The sequence below is a fragment of the Coturnix japonica genome, unplaced genomic scaffold (genome assembly GCF_054131305.1).
Source record: "Coturnix japonica strain WE unplaced genomic scaffold, WE-NBRP24 Scf074, whole genome shotgun sequence".
Classification (NCBI taxonomy): domain Eukaryota; kingdom Metazoa; phylum Chordata; class Aves; order Galliformes; family Phasianidae; genus Coturnix; species Coturnix japonica.
In genome coordinates this window covers 18,443-38,815 of record NW_028188977.1, presented here as the reverse complement: position 1 = coordinate 38,815, position 20,373 = coordinate 18,443, and the positions used below count along the sequence as shown (strand labels likewise).

The following is a 20,373-nucleotide window of genomic DNA, read 5'->3' as shown; positions in this document are numbered from 1 at the left end:
GCCCCTATGGAGATCACTATATGGACCCTATAGGAACACAGACACCCAGGGTGTGCCCAGGGCCCCATAGAAGCACCTGGGCTCCTATAGAAAACACATGGAACCCTATAGGAGCATTTAGAACTCTATGGGAGAACACAGATCCATATAGGAGTGCCTGGACCCCTACAGAAAGTACTTGGAACCCCATAGGAGCCCACCAACACCCCATAGGAGCCCACCAACACCCCATAGGAGCCCACCAACACCCCATAGGAATCCACCAGCACCCCATAGGAGTCCACCAACACCCCATAGGAATCCACCAACACCCCATAGGAGCCCACCGACCCCATAAGAACAGGCAGATCCCTACAGAAAGCACACGAAGCCCGGAACAGAGCGCACAGCGCACGGGAACTACCCGGACCCCTTTAGGGTGAGCACCGCCGGGCACCACGTGACGCACCACGTGACTCAGCTCGGGCCCGCTCTGGATATTGAGACTTCCGGTCCCGGACCGTCCGCTTCCGTCGCCGCGGCGGGACGGGCGGAAGTGGGGCGGGCGGAAGCGGGCGGCCATGGCGGCGGCGGCGGCGGCGGGTCCGGGGGCCCCGCGCACCAAGACCAAGAAGAAGCAGAAGCGCTTCGTGCCGCAGCGCGTCAAGGTGCCGCGGGCGGCGGATCCGCTGCTGGCCGTGCTGGCCTGGGGCGTCAACCACCAGGTGCGGGACGGAACCGGAACCACCGGAAACACCGGAGCCACCGGAGCCCACCGGGCTCTGGACCCGCCGTGGGCCCGGGGCTTAACGAGGCCCTTTGGGGGGTCCCGGGGTCGGGACGGTCCGACCTGACGCCCCCCCCCCCCCCCCCAGATCAACGAGCTGAGCCAGGTGCCCCCCCCCGTGATGCTGCTGCCCGACGACTTCAAGGCCAACTCCAAGATCAAAGTGAACAACCACCTGTTCAACCGGTCAGCGGGGAAACGGGGGGGGCATAAAGGGTTGGGGGGACATAAGGGATATGGGGGGGTCATAAGGGATATAGGAGGGTCTGTAAGGGATATGGGGGGGCATAAAGGGTTGGGGGGGGCATAAGGGATATGGGGGGGGTCCATAAGGGATGTGGGGGGGTCCGTAAGGGATATGGAGGGGTCCCAAGGGGTATGGGGGGGACATAAGGGATATAGGGGGGTCTGTAAGGGATATGGGGGGGCATAAAGGGTATGGGGGGGACATAAGGGATCTGGGGGGGGTCCCGCAGGATGAACTGACCCCGCCGTGCCCCCCCCCAGGGAGCACCTTCCCAGCCACTTCAAGTTCAAGGAGTATTGCCCCCAGGTTTTCCGCAACCTCCGTGAGCGCTTTGGCATCGATGACCAGGATTACCAGGTGGGCTCCATCCCCCCCCCCCCCCCACCTGCCGTTCTGCCGCCATTCCCAGCAATAACGGCCCCCCCCGACCCCCCCCAGGTGTCGCTGACCCGCAGCCCCCCCCACGCTGAGGACGCTGACCGCCGCCTGCTGCTGTCCTACGACCGCACGCTGGTGGTGAAGGAGCTGTCGAGTGAGGACGTGGCTGACGTGCACGGGCTGCTGTCCCACTACCACCAGGTACAGGGATCTGCGGGGGGGGCACAATGCAAAAGAAGGGGGGGGGTGTTAATGCCGTGCCCCCCCCCCAGTACGTGGTGCAGTGCCACGGCAGCACCCTGCTGCCTCAGTTCCTGGGGATGTACCGCGCCAGCGTGGAGAGCGAGGAGAGTTACCTGCTGGCCATGCGCAACACCTTCAGCCACCGGCTGCCCGTGCACAGGAAGTACGACCTGAAGGTAACGGGGGGGCCCCCAGCCCGACCCCCCCCTCCTCACGTCCCCCCCTCCCCCCGCTGGCCCCACACTCCCTCACTTTATCTGTTTCTCCCCCCCCCATTGCGCACACAGGGCTCGCTGGTGTCACGGGAAGCAAGTGATAAGGAGAAGGTAAATGGGGGGGGGGGGGCACCAGGTTGAATGGGTGGGGGTTGGAGGGGAGCCCCGAAATGAATGGGACTGGGAGGAGCCCAAGAAGGAATGAGGGGCACTGAGGGAGTGAATGAATGAATGGGGCTGAGGTGGTGGGGGGAGCCCTGAAATGAAACGGGGCTTGGGGGTGGGATCCGGAAATGAAACGAGGTGTGGGGGATGGAGGAGCTGGGTGGAGGAGATGTGGGATGGGGCTTTGGGGGGGGGCTGCCCCACATGTGCCCCCTCCCCTCTTCCCCAGGGCAAGGAGCTGCCCACGCTGAAGGACGTGGACTTCCTGAATAAGAGCGAGAAGGTTTATGTGGGCGAGGACGACAAGCGGGACTTCATGGAGAAGCTCAAGAGGGACGTGGAGGTGGGTGGGGGGGGAGGGGGCAGGGGGGGCTGTGGGGAGCTCTGCTCACTGCTGTGCCCCACTTCGCCCCCCTCCCTCCCCACAGTTCTTGGTGCAGCTGAAGATCATGGATTACAGTTTGCTGCTGGGCATCCACGAGGCAGGACGGCCAGCGCCCGAGGAGGAGGAAGATGGGGAGGAAGAGGAGGGGGGTGGAGCGGGGGGTGGCGATGAGGGGGGGGGCACGGCTGGTTCCTATGGCACTTCTCCAGAGGGAATCGGGGCCTATTTCAACTGCCACCGCCCCCCGGGCCCGGAGAGTTTGATCCCACCATCGATGTCTACGCCATCCGCAGTGCTGACGGTGAGGGGGGGGGTTGGATCTGCCATTGGGGCTGGGGTGGGTTTGGGGTGGGGGGGCTGGGGGAAGGTCATTGTAAGGGACTCACTGGGCGATTTGGGGTGGAGGTTTGGGGGTGGGGAGGGTTGGCACAGGGAGCTGTGGGGGGATTTGGGGTGACGGCTGTTATGGGAGTTTGGGGGTGGGGGGTCTCACTATAGGAGGCTGAGGTGGGGAATTTGGGGGTGGGGGGGGTCCCCATACAGACCTGGGGGGGCAGGGAGGGGTTTGGTGGAGGGTGATGTCACTGTGGGGTGTTGGGTGGGGATGTGGGGCAGTGGGTCACCATAGGGGCTGACCCCCCCCCTGTGCCCTGCCCCACAGGAGCCCCCGGAAGGAGGTTTATTTCATGGGGCTGATCGACGTGCTGACCCAGTACGACGCCCGCAAGAAGGCAGCGCACGCCGCCAAGACCGTAAAGCACGGGGTGAGACCCCCCCCAAAACAAACGTCACGGTGGGGGCTGATGGGACCCCCCCCATTAATGAAATGGGGGCTGGGGGTTGGGGGGTGTTTCCTGTCTGGTGGGGTGAGAAGCAGAGGGAGCTGGGTTGGGGTGAATGGGGGGGTGGGGTGTACAGGGGGGGGCATGTGAGGGGTTACGGGTAAACCTGAAGGGGGGTTTTGTGGTGAGTTGGGGGGTCCTGACAGCTGCCCCCCCCCAGGCAGGGGCTGAGATCTCCACGGTGCACCCGGAGCAATACGCCAAGCGCTTCCTCGACTTCATCACCAACATCTTCGCTTAAAGGAACAACCCCCCAACCCCCCCCACCCCCATCACCCCCCCACAGCACCGGGACCAGAGACACCCCCCCCCCCTCCAACCCCCCACCTCAATCCTGGGACTGTGCCCCCCCCCCCGTGTGAGCCCCCCCCCATCTCTGGGTGTTTCTCAAGTGCCTTAATCTCCATTGGGGGGGGGGGGACATGCAATAACATTGAGTCCATGGGGGGGGGTCATACAATAACATTGAGTCCATGGGGGGGGGTCATACAATAACATTGAGTCCATGGGGGGGGTCATACAATAACATTGAGTCCATTGGGGGGGGGGGTCATGCAATAACACTGAGTCCATGGGGGGGGGGTCATACAATAACATTGAGTCCATGGGGGGGGTCATGCAATAACACTGAGCTGCCCCCCCCTCAATGTGAGTCATTGACACTAATGGGGGGGGGGGGGGGGGGGGGGTCGGACCCTTATTGTGAGTTTCCCCTCCAACCAACGGGACCCGGGGGGGCAGATCCCCCCCCCCCCCCAGTAGCTCCGTTTCCAGCCGTTTCCCCCCCCGGACACTGAATAAATTATTGAACCGAGCCCGTTTTGTTGCCGACCCGTCGGTTCCGCCCCGTCCATCGCTCTCCCCCTCCCTGCTCCATTTCGGGATCTCGCGATGATTCGCGCCGTTACTATAGTCCTTCCATCTTCTCGCGAGACTTGGAGAGGTCGCTGTAATCACCCCCCCGCATCTCGCGATGTTTCGCACCGTTGCCATGGTCCCGGTTCCCCGCAATCTCGCGATGTTTCGCGCGGTTCCCACGGTCCCCGCCCCCCCTCCATCCCCTCGGTCACGTGACGCCGCTCGGTGCTGGGCCGCCCCCGCCATGAAGCTGCCGCGGGGTGAGGGAGGGTCGGGGGGAGCGGGGGGGGGGCAGCGGTAACACGGCACCGGGATGGGGGGGGGGGGTGTCACGGTGTGAGAGCGGGGGGAGGGAGAGGGGGAGGGAGGGGGAGGAGGCGCTTTGTTGTTGTCGGGCCGTGGGGGGGGCGGTGATGTGGGGGGGGGGCGATGCTGTGACCCCCTTCTGCCCCCCCCCCCCCCAGCAGCCCCCGGGAGCGGCTGAACCCGCGTCCTCCGCTGCGCCCCATGGGCTCACCAGGTGGGTGCCCCCCCCACCCCATAACGGGGCTGTGGGACCCCCCCCTAAAACGGGACCGTCCTCAAACCGGGACCCCCCCATCGCAAAGCAGGGCCCTCCCCACATTGAGACCCCACCCCAAATGGGACCCCACCCCAAATGGGACCCCCCCCATCCCCACAATGGTGCTTCCCATCCAAACAACCCCCCCCCCCCCAAAAAAAATGGGACCTTCCTCAAAACGGGACCAACATCCAAATAGGAACCGCCCTCCCCCCCCCACCCCAAACGGGATCCCTGACCCCAAAATGGGACCCCCCCCAAAATAAGACCCTTCTCAGGATGAGGCCCCCCCCAAAATGAGACACGATGCCCCCCCCCCCCCCCCAAAGCAACGGGACCTTCTGCAGCCCGAGCTGGGGGCACGGTCTGCTCTGCAGCTTTTGGGGCTGGGGGGGCACATGGGGGGGGGGCGGCCCATCACGTGACCCCGGGTATTGGGGGGGGGTGTAAGTCAGTGTGAGACCCCTGTGTTGGGGGAGGGGCACAGTCAGGTGTGAGACCCCTGGGTTGGGGGGGGGGGGCACAGTGTGATCGGTCACCAATGGGTTGGAGTTGGGGGTGGGGATTGAGCTGCCCCACAGCGCGAGCCCGGGATTTTGAGGGGTGGGGGTGGGGATGTACATGGGGTTCCCCCCCCCCAACCTCCCTCATTCCCCTCTTCTCCATGACCCCCCCCCCCCTTTGATTTTGGGGGGTGGGGGTGGGGATGTACACGGGGCTCCCCCCCCCCCTTACACCCCCCTGACCTCCCTCATTCCCCCCCTCCTCCCTGACCCTGGGGGTGGGGATTTACACGGGCTCCCCCCCCCCTTACACCCCCCTTTTACCCCGCCCCCCCGCAGTGTCTTTGCTGCTGTCCAGGATGGCTGCGTGCGGAGGATCCACGGCCACGAGCGGCACCGCGACGGCGGCGGCTCCGGGTGGAGGGGGGGCGGGAGGAGGAGGAGGGGGAGGGGGGGGGGCGTTATGGGGGGGGGCGTCATGGGGGGGGGCGCAAAGACCCGGGTGACGGTTCCCCGCCGCGTGTGGGACGCGGTTCGGACGCAGCGCGCGGCGCAGCTCGCCCGGCTCAGCGAGGACGCGCGTGTCCGTGTCCGCGTGGACGCCGAAGCGTCCGACATCGTGGTGCTGCAGCTTTGCGCCGCGCCGCCCCACAACCGGCTGTGCGCAGCCAGGAAGGCGCTGAAGGCGCTGCTCAAGGAGACCGAGAAGGAGCTGAAAAAGGCGCAGCACAACCGGGGAACCGGCGCCGGGGCGGCGGGGGGGGCGGCGCCGTGCGCGGCGGGGAGCGGGGCCGGGGGGGAGGAGGACGGGGAGCGGCAGTGCCCGATCTGCCTCGGGGACATCGAGCAGCGCAAGACGCTGGAGCGCTGCCGCCACTCGTTCTGCGCCGCCTGCATCGCGCGGGCGCTGCAGGTTAAAACGGCGTGTCCGGTTTGTGGCCGGTTCTACGGGCGCCTGGTGGGGAACCAGCCCCACGACGGGCGGATGTTGGTCAGCCGCGACGCCGCGCTGCCGCTACCGGGCTACGAGCGGTACGGAACCATCGTCATCCAATACGTGTTTCCGCCCGGAGTGCAGGGGGTAAGGGGGGGAACGGGGGGGAACGGGGGGTCACGGGGTGGGACGGGGGTCAGGGGGGTCGTGGGGAGGATGTGGGGGGGGGGGGCTGTGACCCCTCGGTGCCCCCAATTGTCCCCGGGTGACCCCAGATTCTGACGCCCCCACGCTCACACAGGCGCCCCCTGGGCCGCCCCCAAGCGACCCTCAAACCTGAAACCCACCGGGACCCCCAGCCCCCCCCGGGTGGCCCCACATCCGGTTTGGGGGCAGCCGGGACCCCCAAGTTCCCCCCGGTGCCCCCTTAACCCCCCGTGCCCCCCCACGCTGCCATATGTCACCCCCAGGTGCCCCCACCTCCCCCCCAGCCCCTCCCTTGTTGCCTCCTGAGCGCCCCCAGGTCCCCCCCCCCCCCCCATACGTGACCGCTGTGCCCCCCCCAGGCCGAACACCCCAACCCGGGGGTGCGTTACCCCGGCACCACGCGCGTGGCGTATCTGCCCGACTGCCCCGAGGGCAACAAGGTGCTGGGGCTGTTCCGAAAAGCGTTTGAGCAGCGTCTCACCTTCACCGTGGGCACCTCCATGACCACGGGCCGCGCCAACGTCATCACCTGGAACGACATCCACCACAAAACCAACTGCTCCGGGGGGCCGCAGCTGTACGGGGGGGGGTAAAGGGGGGGGGGGAACAAGGGGAGGGGGCTGGGTGTGGGTTGAGGTGGGGCTGGGTGAGCTGGGGTGATGGGGTGGGAACGGGGGAGGTGTGGAGTTGGGGGGCTGGGGGGTGGGGGAAGCTGGGGGGGGGGCTGGCTGTGGTTTGGGGGCAACAAGAGTCTGGGGTGGGGGGGTTCAGTGTGGGGCTGCCGTGGGGTGGAGCCGTTGATGTGACCCCCCCCAACCCCCCCAGGTTCGGGTACCCCGACCCCACGTATCTGAGCCGCGTGCAGGAGGAGCTGCGTGCCAAGGGCATCACTGAGGACTGACGGGGGTCGCCCCGCACCGGGGGGTCCCTGGGGGGGCGCGATGCCCCCAACCCTGACACGGCCGGACGGACAGACAGACAGACAGACAGACAGACAGACGGACAGACAGCGGGACGCGGCGCTGTGCGGAACCGGGGGGGGATGGGGGGGTTCGGGGTAATTTATTTTTTGGTTTTTATTCCCCCCCCGCTCTGTAACTTCGACCCAATAAAGAAACGCAAAGGGAGCGTGGGGTCGGTATCGGGGGGGCTGAGCCGCTGATCCACGGCGTGAACCCAATTGAGCTCAATGAGACCCCAGGGCCCCCAACCCCCCCCACACGGCCCCACCCGCGGGACCCTTCATAACCCTCCCAGCCCCCACGGGTGCCCTCAGACCCCACCGCAGCCCCCCATTACCTCGCAGGGACCCCCGCCCCATGGGACCACCCCCACACACACACCCCGCAGCCCAGACTCCCCTTAATGGATCCCCACATCCCGGTGCCCCCCACCGCCCCATAAATGCCCCCCCTCCCCCCCCCATAGTATATTCCATGAAGAAGCACAGCGCCATCGGCTCTCGTTAAAACCTCACAGTTTGGGTAGAAAAGGGCGGGGGGGGGCAGCCCCCCACCCCGGGGGGTCCCGCGGCGATGGGGCGGGGGGGGGGGCACAGACTTGGCACAAAACGCCCCCACGGGGGGGGGGAGGGGAATAGAAAACAGTCCGGGGGGCGGCGACGGGACCACGACCCCCCCAACCCCCCCCACCCCGGTACAAAAAGAGCTAAAAACGGCACAGCGGGCACCGCGGCGGGGGGGGCGGTAACGGGGCGACGGGCCGCTCCTTCCCGGGTCGGTCGCGCTGCTCCACGCGTGGTACCCACGGCTGCCAACGTGGTGCCCACGGCAGACACGGCAGGGGCCCGAAGTACCGCAATACCCGCAATACCCGCCGTGCGGGCTAATTAATTGCCGTGCGGGCTAATTGCCGTGCGGGCTAATTAACTGCCGTGCGGGCTAATTGCCCAGCATGCACTTGAAGCGGTTCTTGAAGAAGAAGAGCCCATGTTTGAGCCTCGCTCCGTCGTCGCGGCTGCCGGGATACCGGTACCGGGCGTACAAACGCTCCGCCTCCGATTTGCGCCACGGCAGCGCCAGTTTGGACGCGTGATCCACCACCACGTCCTCGCAGGAGCCCACGTGCAGCACCCCCAGCCCGTCGATGAAGAACTCTGCGGGGCGACACGGGGCGTCACGGCCGGACGGAACGACGGGACCCGACGGCAGACACCAACACGGAGCCCCGTGTCCCCCCGGTGACGCCCCATTTCCCCCCCACTCACCGAGATGCGCCACGCGCCGCAGCCGCGGGTCGAACCCGACCTGCCGCACTTTGTCGGTGCGGGCCAGGAAGAAGTTGACGACGCCGTCGGTGACGACGCAGCCCGGGAAGCCCGAGAGGCGGTGATGGAAACCCGGCCGCGTCCACAGACAGTCCCCGCCCGCGCCCCCCGAGCGCACGGTCAGACGCTGCCGGTACGTCGTGGTGAAGCCCGTGATCTCCCGCACGGCGCCGCCAACCTGCGGGAACGGCGGGACGGCGCTGGGGAACGGGAACGGGCGGGGGGCGACCCGAACAACGGGACACACCGACCCCACGGGACACGCCGACCCCACGGGACACACCGACCCCACGGGACACACCGACCCCACGGGACACGCCGCCCCCACGGCTCCGCCCCGACCCCATCGAGCGCCCCACCGCGCTGCACCGACCCCACCGAACCGAAGGGAAATTGGGCCCCCCCGGCTCCGCGATTTGGGGTCGGTTTGGGGTGATCCCGGGGTGTCAGGTTTGGGGTGCGGGGATGCCGGGGCGCAGTGGGGTGTGGGGCGTTGTTGGGTGTCCTGTGGGGCGCTGTGGGCCGCCTCCGTACCAGGTCCAGGCTGGTTCTCTCCAGAACATCCACCAGCTTCTCCAGCCGCGTCCGCGCCGTGAAGATGAAATCGTCGTCCACCCACAGCACGTACTTGGTGCTCACCTGGGAGATGGCCAGGTTCCGCCCCGCGAACCAGCCCTGAGCCACGAGTCAGCCCCACAGCCGGACCCACACACAGAGCCCCGCACACAGCCCGCCCCATAGACCCCCGCCCCATAGAGCCCCCGCCCCATAGAGCCCCTGCCCCATAGAGCCCCGGCCCCATCGAGCCCCCGCCCCATCGAGCCCCCGCCCCATAGAGCCCCCACCCCACGGTGCCCCCGATCCTCGCTCCCACCGCCCCGTCGATCCCCTCCCCGCAGCCCCCCCACCCCAACGTTCCCACCCCTCGGTCCCATCAGACCCCGACGCCCCCCTCCCCTGTCGCCCCCCGCCCACCTTCCCGAAGGGCATGACGTAGTGCTCCACGTGCGGGCCCTGCAGACTCTCTGGCCGCTGACTGTCATCGGCCACCACGATGGTGACGGTGGGGTAGAAGCGGCGGATGCTGGCGATCAGCGCCCGCAGTTTGTCGTAGCGCAGGAACGTCTTCGTGGCGATGGTCACCAGCGCCGTCACGTTGTATCCTACGGGGCGGCCGTCAGCGCCCGGGGGGGGGGGGGGGGGGGAAATGGGGCTGGGGGGTTGGGGGGGGTCACTCACCGCCGTCCCCGTCGGTGTCCGCGGGGCCGTAGAGCCGCGGGGTGGGCGGGTGGCGGATGCGGATGGCGAAGGAGGCGTCATGGCCGGGGGTGGAGAACTGCACTGCAGGGCGATGGGGCGATGGGGGGGGGACACACACAGCGCCCCACACCGACCTGCAGCCCCCCCCCCCCCACGACTCCACCCCCATCCCCCCCACCCGCATCCCATTCCCCGCCCGCCCCCTCAGCGCCGCCCCCCCACTGACCGATGTCGGCGGTGTCGGGGTGGAACACGGTGTTGGTGTAAGTGACGAACTGCAGCTGCCGGTTCAGTCGGTCCAACTGAGCGGCCGCCAGCGACAGCTGGGACCCCCCCTCACCGCGCACCGACACCCCCTCAACCGCCGCCGCCAGCGCCAGCGTCCCCAGGGCGGCCGTCAGGTTCACCTGGGAATGGGACGGGAGTACAGACAGACACACAGACAGACACAGGTACAGACACACAGACAGACACAGGTACACACAGACACAGACACACAGACCCCCCCGCACACAATGCACACACAGGCTGCCCCCCCCCCCTTTGCCCCCCGTACCTCATATGCCGTCCTGCCCGCTGCCTGCAGGCTGAGCCCTGTGGATTGGGGGGGGTTGGGGGTCAATGGGGCCCATCGGACCCCCCCCATCACATCTCCCCAGACGTTCCCCCCTCGCAGCCCCCTCCGTTGTATCCCCGGTGTGACCCCCCCAACCCTCACTTCCCTCCAATGTGGCCCCCCCATGCCCTGCCCCCTATTGTGCCCCAAATTTGAACCCCCTGACCCCAAACATGGCCACCCCTCCCCCAAATTTCCCCCGTGCCCCCTTGTTTCAAACTCCCACCACCCCCCTCCCCCCCCACACCCCCAATTCCCCCCCACCCTCCATGTCCCCCCCCACCCCTCAGCTTTCCCCCCATGACCCCAATTTCCCCCCACGCCCCCCAACATCCTGTGCCCCCCCCACCCCATCACCCCCTACTTCCTCCCTCCCCCCTCATGACCCCCAGCCTTCCTCCCCCCTCCCCTCCCATTTCTCCCCTCCATTCTCCACCCCCCCCCCCATACCCGGACCTTTCCCCCCACCCCACCCCCCACCCCCAGCCCCCCCCGCCCCCCTCACCGGGCACCAGCACAGTCTGCAGCGGCCGCACCTCCACCCCCTGTGCCGGGTACTCCAGGGGGGAGTTGGCCCGGACCACCAGCAGGCGGTCAGCGGGGGACTGCACCCTGCGGGGGGGGGCAGGTCGGACGGAGGGTCCCCCCCACGCCTCCCCCCCACACACACCTCCCCCCCCACGCCTCCCCCCCCTCCCCAGACCCCACAGGTCCCCTCTTACCCAACATGGACCCCCTCGTTCCTTTCTGCCCTACAGGGACATCATGGTCTCTGCCCAGCCCCATATGGTCCCCACAGTCCCCCCACTCCTATATGGGACCCCACAGCCCCCCAGGGTCCCATTCAGCCCTGTATCTACCCTACATGGATCTCAGGGTCACACCCGGCCCCTCGCGGCCCGCAGGGTCCCGCTCTACTCCATACGGACCCCACGGTCCCGTTCGGCCCCACTCGGAGCCCACGTTCCCGTCAGACACGCGTGTCCCTCGGGCTCCGTTGGGTTCCACGCCGCCCCCCCGCGCCCCGCCCCGCACGGCGCCCCCTGCCGGCCGTGCCGCTCACCGCAGCCGGTGCCGCCGGAACTCGCCCTCCCGCAGCCGCTGCAGCCGGGGCAGCTCGTCGGGCCCGAAGGCGCTGCCGAAATCCACGGAGCGGCTCTGCCCGAACAGCGGCAGCGACAGCGACAGCCCCGGGTCCGCATCGCACGAGCACGAGTTGCGGGGCAGGAGCCTGCGGGAACCGCGGCCACAGCGGGGCAGCACCGGGTTATACAGCGCCATAGTGTTGTATGGGCACAGCATCATCATAACACATCATTATAGTGCCATTGTATGGCTGTATTGCCATTGCATTGTGTGGCTGTATTACCATAGCACTGTATGGCTGTATTGCCATAGCATTGTATGGCTGTATTGCCATAGCATTGTATGTATTGCCATAGCATTGCGTGGCTGTATTGCCATAGCATTGTATGGCTGTATTGCCATAGCATTGTATGGCTGTATTGCCATAGCATTGTGTGGCTGTATTGCCATAGCATTGTGTGGCCCTATTGCCATAGCATCATCATATCATCATATCGTATCATATCATATCATCATATCTCCATAGCATTGTATGGCCATGTCTCCATAGCATCATCATATCATATCATCATATCACCATATCACCATATCATATCACCACCCCGCCATTTTGCCCCCCCCCCATTGCCCCACCACCACACCACTACGACCCCATCGCCCCCCATTGCCCCCAATATCCCCCATTGCCCCCCATTGTCCCCCATCACCCCCCATATCCCCTTCCCCCCAGTGCCCCCATTCTCCCCACCCCCCCATTTCCCCCATAACCCCCCCAGTTCCCCCTCACCCCATGACGTCGTCCTTCAGACGGAATGGGATGTGTGGGTAGTTCCTGGGGGGGGCTCCTGGCGGGGGGGCGGGAGTCTCTCGCTCTGGGGGTGTCGCAGGTCCACGCTGCGGGGGGGGGTTGGGGGCACACAGGTGCAGCAGCAGCGCAGCCAGCGAGGCCAAGGCCAGCAGCAGCAGGCACAGCGGCTTCGGGCCCGGCCGCATCCTGCGGGGCTGCGGGAACAGCAGGAGCCAGTAAGGACCAGTAAAAGCCAATGGGAACCAGTATGGACCAATAACAACCAGTATGAACCACTATGAGCCAGTAAGGACCAGTAAAAACCAATGGGAACCAGTATGAACCAATAACAACCAGTAAGAACTGCTACAAGCCAGTATGAACCACTATGACCCAGTATGAACCCCTAAGAACCAGTATAAACCAGTGAGAAACAGAATAAACCAGTAAAAACCAGTACAAACCAGTAGGTGCAAGTAGGAACCAACGTGCACCAGCACAAATAAACCAGTGCACACCAGTATGAACCACTGGGAACCAGTACGGCCCCATTCACCCCAGTACAAAGCAGTGTGCACCAGTTGGAAGCAGTAGGAATGAGGGTGAGCACTGGTTTATATTGGTTCCCAGGAGCTGGTACGGCTCCTCACGGGTTCATAATGGTCCCCAGGGGGTTAAAGTGCCCCCCAGTGCCCCCCAGTGCCCCCCAGTGCCCCCCAGTGCCACCCAGTTCCATTCAGTTCTATTCAATACAAACCAGTGTCCCCAGTGCCTTGCATTGCCACCCAGTGCTCCCAGTTCCACCCATTGACCCCACTGCGAACCAGTACGACCCAATACAAACCAATATGACCCAATACAAACCAGTATGACCCAATACAAACCAATATGACCCAATACAAACCAGTACGACCCAATACAAACCAATATGACCCAATACAACCAGTACGACCCAATACAAACCAGTACCACCCAATACAAACCAGTACCACCCAATACAAACCAGTACGACCCAATACAAACCAATATGACCCAATACAAACCAGTACGACCCAATACAAACCAATACGACCCAATACAAACCAATACCACCCAATACAAACCAATATGACCCAATACAAACCAGTCTCCCCCCCCCAGCCCCCTCACCTCAGCGTGGACGCGGCTCCCGTTGGGGTGGGGGGGGCTCAGCCCACACTCATGGCTCTGCCCGCAGCGGCAGCCGGGGGGCGGCTGGGGATGGGGACAGGGGTGGCACCGGGGGCCGGGGGGGGGGCACACAACCCCATATCCCCCCCAACAGCCCCCGGTACTGAGGGAATGGGGGGGGGGGGGGGCACAGGTAGTGCGTGAATCCCCCCAACATCACCCCACCCCCCCCCCAAAGAAAAAGCCCCATAACCCACATGGAGATCTGTGGGAAAAGGGTGGCACCCCCATCACACCGCCCCCCCCCCGCATAAAAACAACCCCATCAGCCACACGGGGACACAAAATACCCCCCAACAACCCCCCCCTAAAAACCAGCCCCTTAACCCACATGGGGATCTATGGGGGGAACCCCCAGCAGCCTCCCCCCCCCCCGCATAAAAAATAACCCCACAACCTACATAGGGACCGACGGGGGGGGGATGGGGGGGATGGGGGGATGGGGGGGGATGGGGGTGAGGTGGGGGTGCAGGGGCGGGGTTGGGGGGGTGAGGTGGGGGCGGATGCTGGTGGGGTCGGGGGGGCCGAGTTGGGGGAAGGGCTGGGGGGGGCGGCGGCTGCGAGGCCCCGGAATGTGGTGGGTGTTGGGGGGGGGGGGGCTGCGGCTGGTGGCGTTGTAGGATTTTATCGGGCCGGTGCCGCGTTCCCCCCCCGCCCCCCGATATATCGCGATACGGTCGGGCCGTACCTGGCTCTGCCGGCGCCTCCCGGAGCTCCGCGGCCGCACCGGTACCGGGGGGGGGGGAGGGAATCAGTGCGCCCCCGATGGACCCGAACCGGAACCGCAACGCCGCAGCTCCGGGAGCGGCGGGAGGGGGGGCGGGTCCGGTACGTAAAGTGTGTGGGGGGGAATAAAGCGGGGCGGGGTCTGAGCCCACGGTGAGAGCGGAACGAACAACGGAGACATTGAGCGGCAGGACCGGGGGGGGGGCGACAAAGGGAGGGGAGGAAGGGGGGGAGAGAGAGAGAGAGAGAGAGAGAGAGAGAGAGAGATTGGGGGGTGATGGGGGTCAGGGGGGTGATGGGGGGTGGGGGGGCGACGTGTGGGGCTGGGGGACACGGGGGGACTGGGGGGGGGGAGGGGGCTTCAATGGGGTGTGACGGGGGGGCGTCAGCGCGGCGGGGCGGCGCCCGGTCCTGGCAGCAGCACGGAGCCCCCAGCCCCATTGAGCCCCATTGAGCCCCACTGAATCCCATTGAGCCCCATTGAGCCCCATTGAACCCCAATGGGCCCCATTGAATCCCAATGAGCCCCACTGAGCCCCATTATCCCCGCGGGGATCGGACCCCCAACCCCCCCCGCCCCCGATCCCGGTAGTCACGTGACTGCCGCCGCCTGTCTCCCCCCCCCCCCCCCCCGGGATGCTCCGCCGCCTCCACCAATCAGGAGGCGGGATTCGCCTGCATCCCGCTCGGCCAATGGGAGGCCGCGCTGCGCCTTTAAGGGGCGGGACCTGCGTCACCCCGCGGGGCGGAGCCGCGCCTTCTCATTGGCCGCCACCGCGATGACTCGGACCAATCGCCGCCCCGCACGGAGCCGCCACCGCCTCCCCTCAGCGACCTCAATCCGGGGGGCTCCCTCCCCTCCCGACAGCCAATAGGAAGCTCCCTCCTCCCTGACTGACAGCCAACCGCCCAATGGCGACGCGGCCAGCCGGGAGGGGCGGGCCTAGCGAGCGAGGCGGCGGGCGGAAGCGGGGCGGCGGGGCAAGATGGCGGCGGCGCTGGGGCTGGCGCTGTCGCTGCTGGCGGCGCTGCGGGTCGGGAACGGGGAGTTGAACGTGAGGGAACTGAGCGACATGGCGTATGGGGTGGAGATCAGCAGGGAGCCCGTCATGGCCGGGCAGGTACCGGAACCGGGGGGGCACTACGGGAACCGGGAGTGGGGGCGGGGGGACGGAACGGGGGGGGAACGGAACGAGATGGGAATGGAACGGGAGTGGGGTGGGATATGGACAATGGGATGGGAGGGGGGCAATGGAACGGGAATGGGATGGGTATGGGGGGGGGACTGGGAACGGACAGTGGTGGGATGGGACGGTGGGCACCGGGAACGGGAACGGGATGGGAAATGGGGACAGATAATGGGGATGGGATGGGTAATGGGGATAGATAATGGGGATGGGATGGGGTGGGATGGGATGGGATGGGGTGTGTAATGGGGGTGGGGTGTGTAATGGGGATGGGGTGGGGGTGGGGTGGGGGGGTGGGGGCAGCAGCTGCCCCGGGCCCGACCCGAAGCGGGGCCGGGTGTTGGGCTGGGGCCCAGATCCGACCTGGGCTCCATGGGCTGAGCTGTGGGGCCCGTTGGGGGGGGGGGGAGCAGCGCTGGGCCCAGGCAGGAAATGGGGGCAGGAAATGGGGGGTCGGGGGGGGGGCGGCGGATGTGGGGTGACAGCGGGGGGGGTTGGGGGGGGTTGGGGGATGGGGGCAGGTTCTGGGTGGGGGGTCCGTGTGGGGCCGTACCTGAGTCCGGTTGTGGCTGCAGCCGCCAGCACGAGGCCGGTGTCAGCGCTGCCGGGTGACAGCGCTGGTGACCCAGAGCAACGCTCAGTAACCGCTTCCGCAACGCTGTCAGCGCTATGGGGCACGGCACGGGGCAAAGTCTGCCCCATAGCGCAGTGCTGAGCGGGGCACCCCACCCCTCTGGGGCCACTGACCCGCCCCGCAACACCACAGGGCTCCGCTTGGGTCACACCCCCCTCAGCCCGGCCCTGGGGTCTCTTTGTGTCTCCAACCCCCCCATTCCAGCCCTGTGGTTTCCTTTGTGTCACTTGTCCCCCCTCAGCCTGGCCCTGGGGGGCCCCTCCTGTCACACCCCCCCCCCAGGTTCCCCTTGTGTCCCCCCCCCCAGCGGCGTCACCCTACAAACCCCCCCCCCTTTGTGCTGTGCCCCCCCAGCACCCGGCAGCCGACGTGGTGACGTTGTCCTCAGTGTTCCAGCAGCGCTACGAGTGCCGCCTGCCCCCGCCGCCCTCCACCACCCCCCCGAGCCCCCCCCCGAAGCGCGGCCCTACAACGGCTCCGGGGTGGCCGAGCTGCTGCGCCCCATGGGCACGGCGCCCTGCCTGCTCAAGGTCTGTGTGTGTGTTGTGGGGGGGGGGCACATCATGCTATGCTACCCCCCCACCTTGTTGTCCCCCAACCCCCCCCAACATCCCCTCTGCCGCAGACCAAGGACTGGTGGACGTATCGCTTCTGCTATGGGAAGCACATCCAGCAGTACCACGTGGAAGGTGCGTCCGTCCCCCCCCCCAGTTTCCCTTCCCCGGTGCCCCCCCCCCCTCAGCGCTGCCCCCAACACCCCGTGTGCCCCCCAGACTCAGAGATCAAAGGTGACATCCTCTTCCTCGGCCACTTCCAGTCGGCGTTTGACTGGGACGACGCAGCAGCGGCAGGTGGGTTCACAGCCCTGCGGGGGGGGCAGAGCCCGTGGGGGTCCCACACCCGCATCCATTCATCCATTGCTGTGTCCCCCCCCCATTTCCCCCCCAGGCCTCCACCCAGCACCGCCTGAAGCGCTACCACAGCCAGAGCTACGGCAACGGATCCCGCTGCGACCTCACGGGTGCACCCAGGGAGGCTGAAGTGCGGGTGAGCACGGAGCGGTTTGAGGGGGGGGCACAGGGCACAGACCCCCCCCAACCCCCTGCACACACTCTGTGTCCCCCCCCTGCCGTGTTGCTGCAGTTTGTGTGTGAGGAGGGGGCTGCGGATCACATCGCGCGCGTGGACGAGCCGCAGTCGTGCTCCTACGTGCTGACGGTTCACACTGCCCGGCTCTGCCTCCACCCCTGGCTGCGACCCCCCCCAGCGCCGCCCCCCTGCACATCCGCTGCCAGCCCGTCCTCAGCCCCCAGCAGTACGTGCACTACGTCCGAGCACAAGTCTGTGAGTGGGGGGAATGGGGGGGGTAAAGGGGGGGGGGTGAGGGTGATGGAGTCCAGGGGTTGGGGGGAGGTTTGGGGTTGGGGGGTTTCGGGAGGTGAATGGGGTCTGGGGGTGGGGGGGTTCAGGGTGGGGGGCTGTGGGAGTGGGGGGTCCCAGGGTTTGGGGGTGTTGTGACATTGTGCTGCTGCTGCTGTTGCCCAGCGGACACCAAGCGGAAGGTGGAGGAGATCTCGGAGGAGCTGCGCACACTCGACAGCCGCCTCTGGAGCGAGAGGGACGGACACGGGACCCCCCCGACCCCCCCCCCCGACCCCCCCAGCCCTGCACGGTGACACCGGCGCTGCCCCCACGGCTGCGGAGCTGCCCGACACACAGCGGGACGGCTCAGTGAGTGCCTGGGGGGGTTGGGGTGGGGGGGCTGAACGCGGGACCCCCCCCGCCCCACTGCTGCCCCACTGCTGCCCCATTGCTGCCCCATTGCTCCCCATTGCTGCCCTATTCCTGCCCCACTGCTGCCCCATTGCTGCCCCTTGCTCCCCATTGCTGCCCCATTCCTGCCCCACTGCTGCCTCCATCCCGCAGGGCGGGGACTCGGCGCTGGGACCGGACAGCAGCACCAGCTCGGCCGGTGGGTCCTCAATGCCGCCCCCACGGCGCCCCCTGGCGGCTCGGCGCGCCCCCCGTCCCCGCTGCATCCCCCCGCCGTCCCCCCCCATCCCGCCCCACTTTCTCCCCATCGCAGACAGCCCTAAGAAGATCCAGTTCAAAGTGATCCGGAGCCCCCGGGAGCTGCTGCAGTTCCTGGAGGAGCTGAAGTTGAGCACCCACAAGGTGTGTGTGTGTGTGTGTGTGTGTGTGTGTGTGTGTTTGTGGGGGGGGGTCTGGGCTGTGGTTCCCCCCACAGCCCCCCCCTCTGTGCCTCAGTTTCCCCATTACTGGCCTCTCTGGGGTTGTCCCTGTGGATCTGAGGGGAGCGGCCTTGTTTGCTGCCCCCCCCCTCCCCTGTCTGGGCCCCCCCAGGGCTGAGCCCTCCCTGTTCCTCCAGGCCCAGGAGAAGGGCAGGGAGCAGCAGGTGGAGAAGAGCCCCGAGACCCCCGGCCCCAAGGAGCCCCCCAGCCCGGAGCCCCCCAGCTCCGACCCCCCCGGCCCCGAGGAGGAGGAAGAGGTGGAGGAGGAGGAGGAAGAGGACGCGGAGCTGCTGGGGGGGTTCGAGAAGGAGCTGGGGGGGGGGGTCCTGCTGCCACGGGAGCAGATGGCGCAGCTGAAGGAGGAGGTGAAGACGGAGATGGAGAAGGAGTTCGACAACATCATCAACGAGGTGGGGGCGGGGGGGCCCCGATCCTCCCCATTGACGCCCCCCGACCCCCCCCATCCCCCATTGACACCCCCCGCCCCCTCCCGCAGGTGGAGGACGAGCTGGAGGCGGAGGGACTGAAGGGGGACTTTGACCGTCGCCGCGCCTCCTCCTCGTTGGCCGCCACGTTGCGGCGCCTGATGGAGCGGCTGGACGGGGCCGCCCCCCCGAGCCCCCCCCCCCGCCGCCAAGGACCCGGAGGAGGGAGAGGGCGCCAGGGGGGGCGCGGCTCAACCTGACCCCCCCGCCCCGCAAACGCCCGGTGAGCACAAACCGTCATGAGCGCAGCTGCGCCCTGTGCTCTATGAACCCCCCAGCTCCGCCCTTGTGCCCTGTGCCCCCCCAGCTCCGCCCTGTGCTCTATGAACCCCCCAGCTCCGCCCCTGTCCCGTTACTGGCACCACCCACGTTCTGTCCCCCCCCCAATACCACTCGTACCCCCCCCCCTTACCCCTCCTGTCCCCGCAGTGGGGGGGGGCCGCGAGCAGGAGGTGGCGCAGGGCCCCCCCGGCTGCAACAGCTGGAAGGAGAAGTGAAGGAGCTGCTGGCCAAGGAGGGGCTGAAAGCGGAAGGTAATAAGGGGGGGGGGGGCGGGGGGGGACGTGGGGGGGGGCGCGGTGCTCAGACCCCCCCCCTCAGTGCTCCCTGCCCCAGGAAAGATCCGGATCACCATCGTGACGGCGGGGGGGGACGCGGGGGGGGACGAGGCGCAGTGGCTGACGGATGAGGACACCAAGAACCTGAAGGAAATGTTCCTCAATGTCCTGGTGGGTGCGGGGGGGGCGGGGGCAAAGGGAAGGGGGGGGGGGGGGGGGCAACGGGGTGAAAATGAGTGGAAGGGGCTGGGGGTGAGCGGTGGGTGCGGGGGGGGTTGAGGCAATGGGGGGGGGGTGGGATGGGGGCGGGAGGAGGAAGTGACCGGGGGGAAATGGGGGGACATAAAGGCACGGGGGGGGGGGGAGCAGAATTGGGGGGCGGGGGGGGCAGGTGTGTGGGGAGGGGGGGCTGCTGTTGGGGGGGGGTCGGTGTGATGTGAGCAGCCGTTGTGCCCCCCCCGCAGCTGCAGGGCTCGGAGGAGGCGCAGAAGGAGCGACGGCGGCTGCAGACACTGGAGGACAATTATCGCTTCGTCTGGGGGGGGCGCAACGAGTCCCCCCCGCCCCCCCCCCACGGCGACAATGACGACCACGAGTTGTGACCCCCCCACCCACAGCGCTGCTGACCGGGGGGGGGGGTTATAATCTGCCCCATAATGGGTAAAACCAGGCCTGGGGGAGGGGGGGGGCAGTGATCTGAGCCCACATTGCCCCAAAGAGGAACTGAGACTGCGGGGGGGGGGGGGTGGCCCCATGGCCCCCCCGGGAGCCCCGCACTGAGGGGGGGGGGGGAGGGGCAGGAAGTGGAGGGGGGGGGGTGGTTCCGTTTTTGCTGTGGGGTGTTTGTGTGACACGGGGGGGGGAGGGGGGGGGTCCTTTCTCATAATGAGACGTGCTGCCCTGTACCCCTCCATCCCTGCTGTGCATTAATTAACTAATTAATTAATCGAGGGCTGTATCCTTCTGTGCCCCCCCCACCCCC

General features: G+C 67.2%; 4 protein-coding genes across 8 annotated transcripts; 3 read left to right on the top strand and 1 right to left on the bottom strand.

Moving 5' to 3' along the window:
- Positions 1 to 461: 461 nt before the first annotated feature.
- On the top strand, positions 462 to 4,056 carry PIP4K2C (phosphatidylinositol-5-phosphate 4-kinase type 2 gamma). The gene is given in 11 exon segments (XM_085534072.1): positions 462 to 704; positions 855 to 952; positions 1,274 to 1,370; positions 1,452 to 1,592; positions 1,664 to 1,810; positions 1,922 to 1,960; positions 2,244 to 2,357; positions 2,443 to 2,641; positions 2,644 to 2,697; positions 3,057 to 3,163; positions 3,402 to 4,056. Coding segments are annotated over 11 exon segments (1,221 nt in total). The 5' UTR covers positions 462 to 560; the 3' UTR covers positions 3,483 to 4,056.
- A 180-nt stretch (positions 4,057 to 4,236) lies between these two features.
- DTX3 (deltex E3 ubiquitin ligase 3) lies at positions 4,237 to 7,432 on the top strand. Of its 3 annotated transcripts, XM_085534071.1 has the most exons (6): positions 4,237 to 4,359; positions 4,564 to 4,619; positions 5,504 to 5,543; positions 5,654 to 6,245; positions 6,665 to 6,882; positions 7,131 to 7,432. In XM_085534071.1, the coding sequence occupies exons 2-6, from the start codon at positions 4,607 to 4,609 to the stop codon at positions 7,204 to 7,206; spliced, it is 939 nt and encodes a 312-aa protein (XP_085390197.1). In that variant the 5' UTR covers positions 4,237 to 4,359; positions 4,564 to 4,606; the 3' UTR covers positions 7,207 to 7,432. The 3 variants fall into 3 exon arrangements, with proteins under 3 accessions (XP_085390197.1, XP_085390195.1, XP_085390196.1); XM_085534069.1 differs by having other exon boundaries at positions 4,294 to 4,359; positions 4,567 to 4,619; positions 5,504 to 6,245; XM_085534070.1 differs by lacking the exon at positions 6,665 to 6,882 and having other exon boundaries at positions 4,317 to 4,359; positions 5,504 to 6,245.
- Positions 7,433 to 7,765: 333 nt separating this feature from the next.
- B4GALNT1 (beta-1,4-N-acetyl-galactosaminyltransferase 1) lies at positions 7,766 to 16,155 on the bottom strand. 3 transcript variants are annotated; one of them, XM_085534060.1, is made up of 12 exons: positions 16,017 to 16,155; positions 13,491 to 13,574; positions 12,342 to 12,556; positions 11,532 to 11,699; positions 10,974 to 11,080; positions 10,409 to 10,446; positions 10,079 to 10,259; positions 9,832 to 9,933; positions 9,568 to 9,755; positions 9,127 to 9,267; positions 8,533 to 8,770; positions 7,766 to 8,421 (listed from the first exon to the last, which is right to left on the bottom strand). In XM_085534060.1, the coding sequence occupies exons 3-12, from the start codon at positions 12,545 to 12,547 to the stop codon at positions 8,207 to 8,209; spliced, it is 1,584 nt and encodes a 527-aa protein (XP_085390186.1). In that variant the 5' UTR covers positions 12,548 to 12,556; positions 13,491 to 13,574; positions 16,017 to 16,155; the 3' UTR covers positions 7,766 to 8,206. The 3 variants fall into 3 exon arrangements, with proteins under 3 accessions (XP_085390186.1, XP_085390189.1, XP_085390188.1); XM_085534063.1 differs by having other exon boundaries at positions 9,127 to 9,231; XM_085534062.1 differs by lacking the exon at positions 16,017 to 16,155 and adding an exon at positions 14,239 to 14,363.
- On the top strand, positions 15,155 to 20,333 carry OS9 (OS9 endoplasmic reticulum lectin). Its single transcript, XM_085534074.1, is given in 17 exon segments — positions 15,155 to 15,397; positions 16,452 to 16,518; positions 16,521 to 16,627; positions 16,723 to 16,786; positions 16,871 to 16,944; positions 17,043 to 17,144; positions 17,241 to 17,355; positions 17,358 to 17,441; positions 17,643 to 17,728; positions 17,730 to 17,828; positions 18,024 to 18,069; positions 18,184 to 18,272; positions 18,487 to 18,759; positions 18,846 to 19,033; positions 19,264 to 19,367; positions 19,450 to 19,562; positions 19,856 to 20,333. Coding segments are annotated over 17 exon segments (1,884 nt in total). The 5' UTR covers positions 15,155 to 15,262; the 3' UTR covers positions 19,994 to 20,333.
- Positions 20,334 to 20,373: the final 40 nt, after the last annotated feature.

Coding starts and splice junctions, on each gene's coding strand:
- DTX3 (XM_085534071.1), top strand. Junction 6,246..6,664: donor TTCCGCCCGGAGTGCAGGGG/GTAAGGGGGGGA, acceptor TGCCCCCCCCAG/GCCGAACACCCCAACCCGGG. Junction 6,883..7,130: donor TGCTCCGGGGGGCCGCAGCT/GTACGGGGGGGG, acceptor CAACCCCCCCAG/GTTCGGGTACCCCGACCCCA.
- B4GALNT1 (XM_085534060.1), bottom strand. CDS start 12,547: ATGCGGCCGGGCCCGAAGCCGCTGTGCCTGCTGCTGCTGGCCTTGGCC. Junction 9,934..10,078: donor CCCCGACACCGCCGACATCG/GTCAGTGGGGGG, acceptor ATCGCCCTGCAG/TGCAGTTCTCCACCCCCGGC. Junction 9,268..9,567: donor ACGTCATGCCCTTCGGGAAG/GTGGGCGGGGGG, acceptor CTCGTGGCTCAG/GGCTGGTTCGCGGGGCGGAA.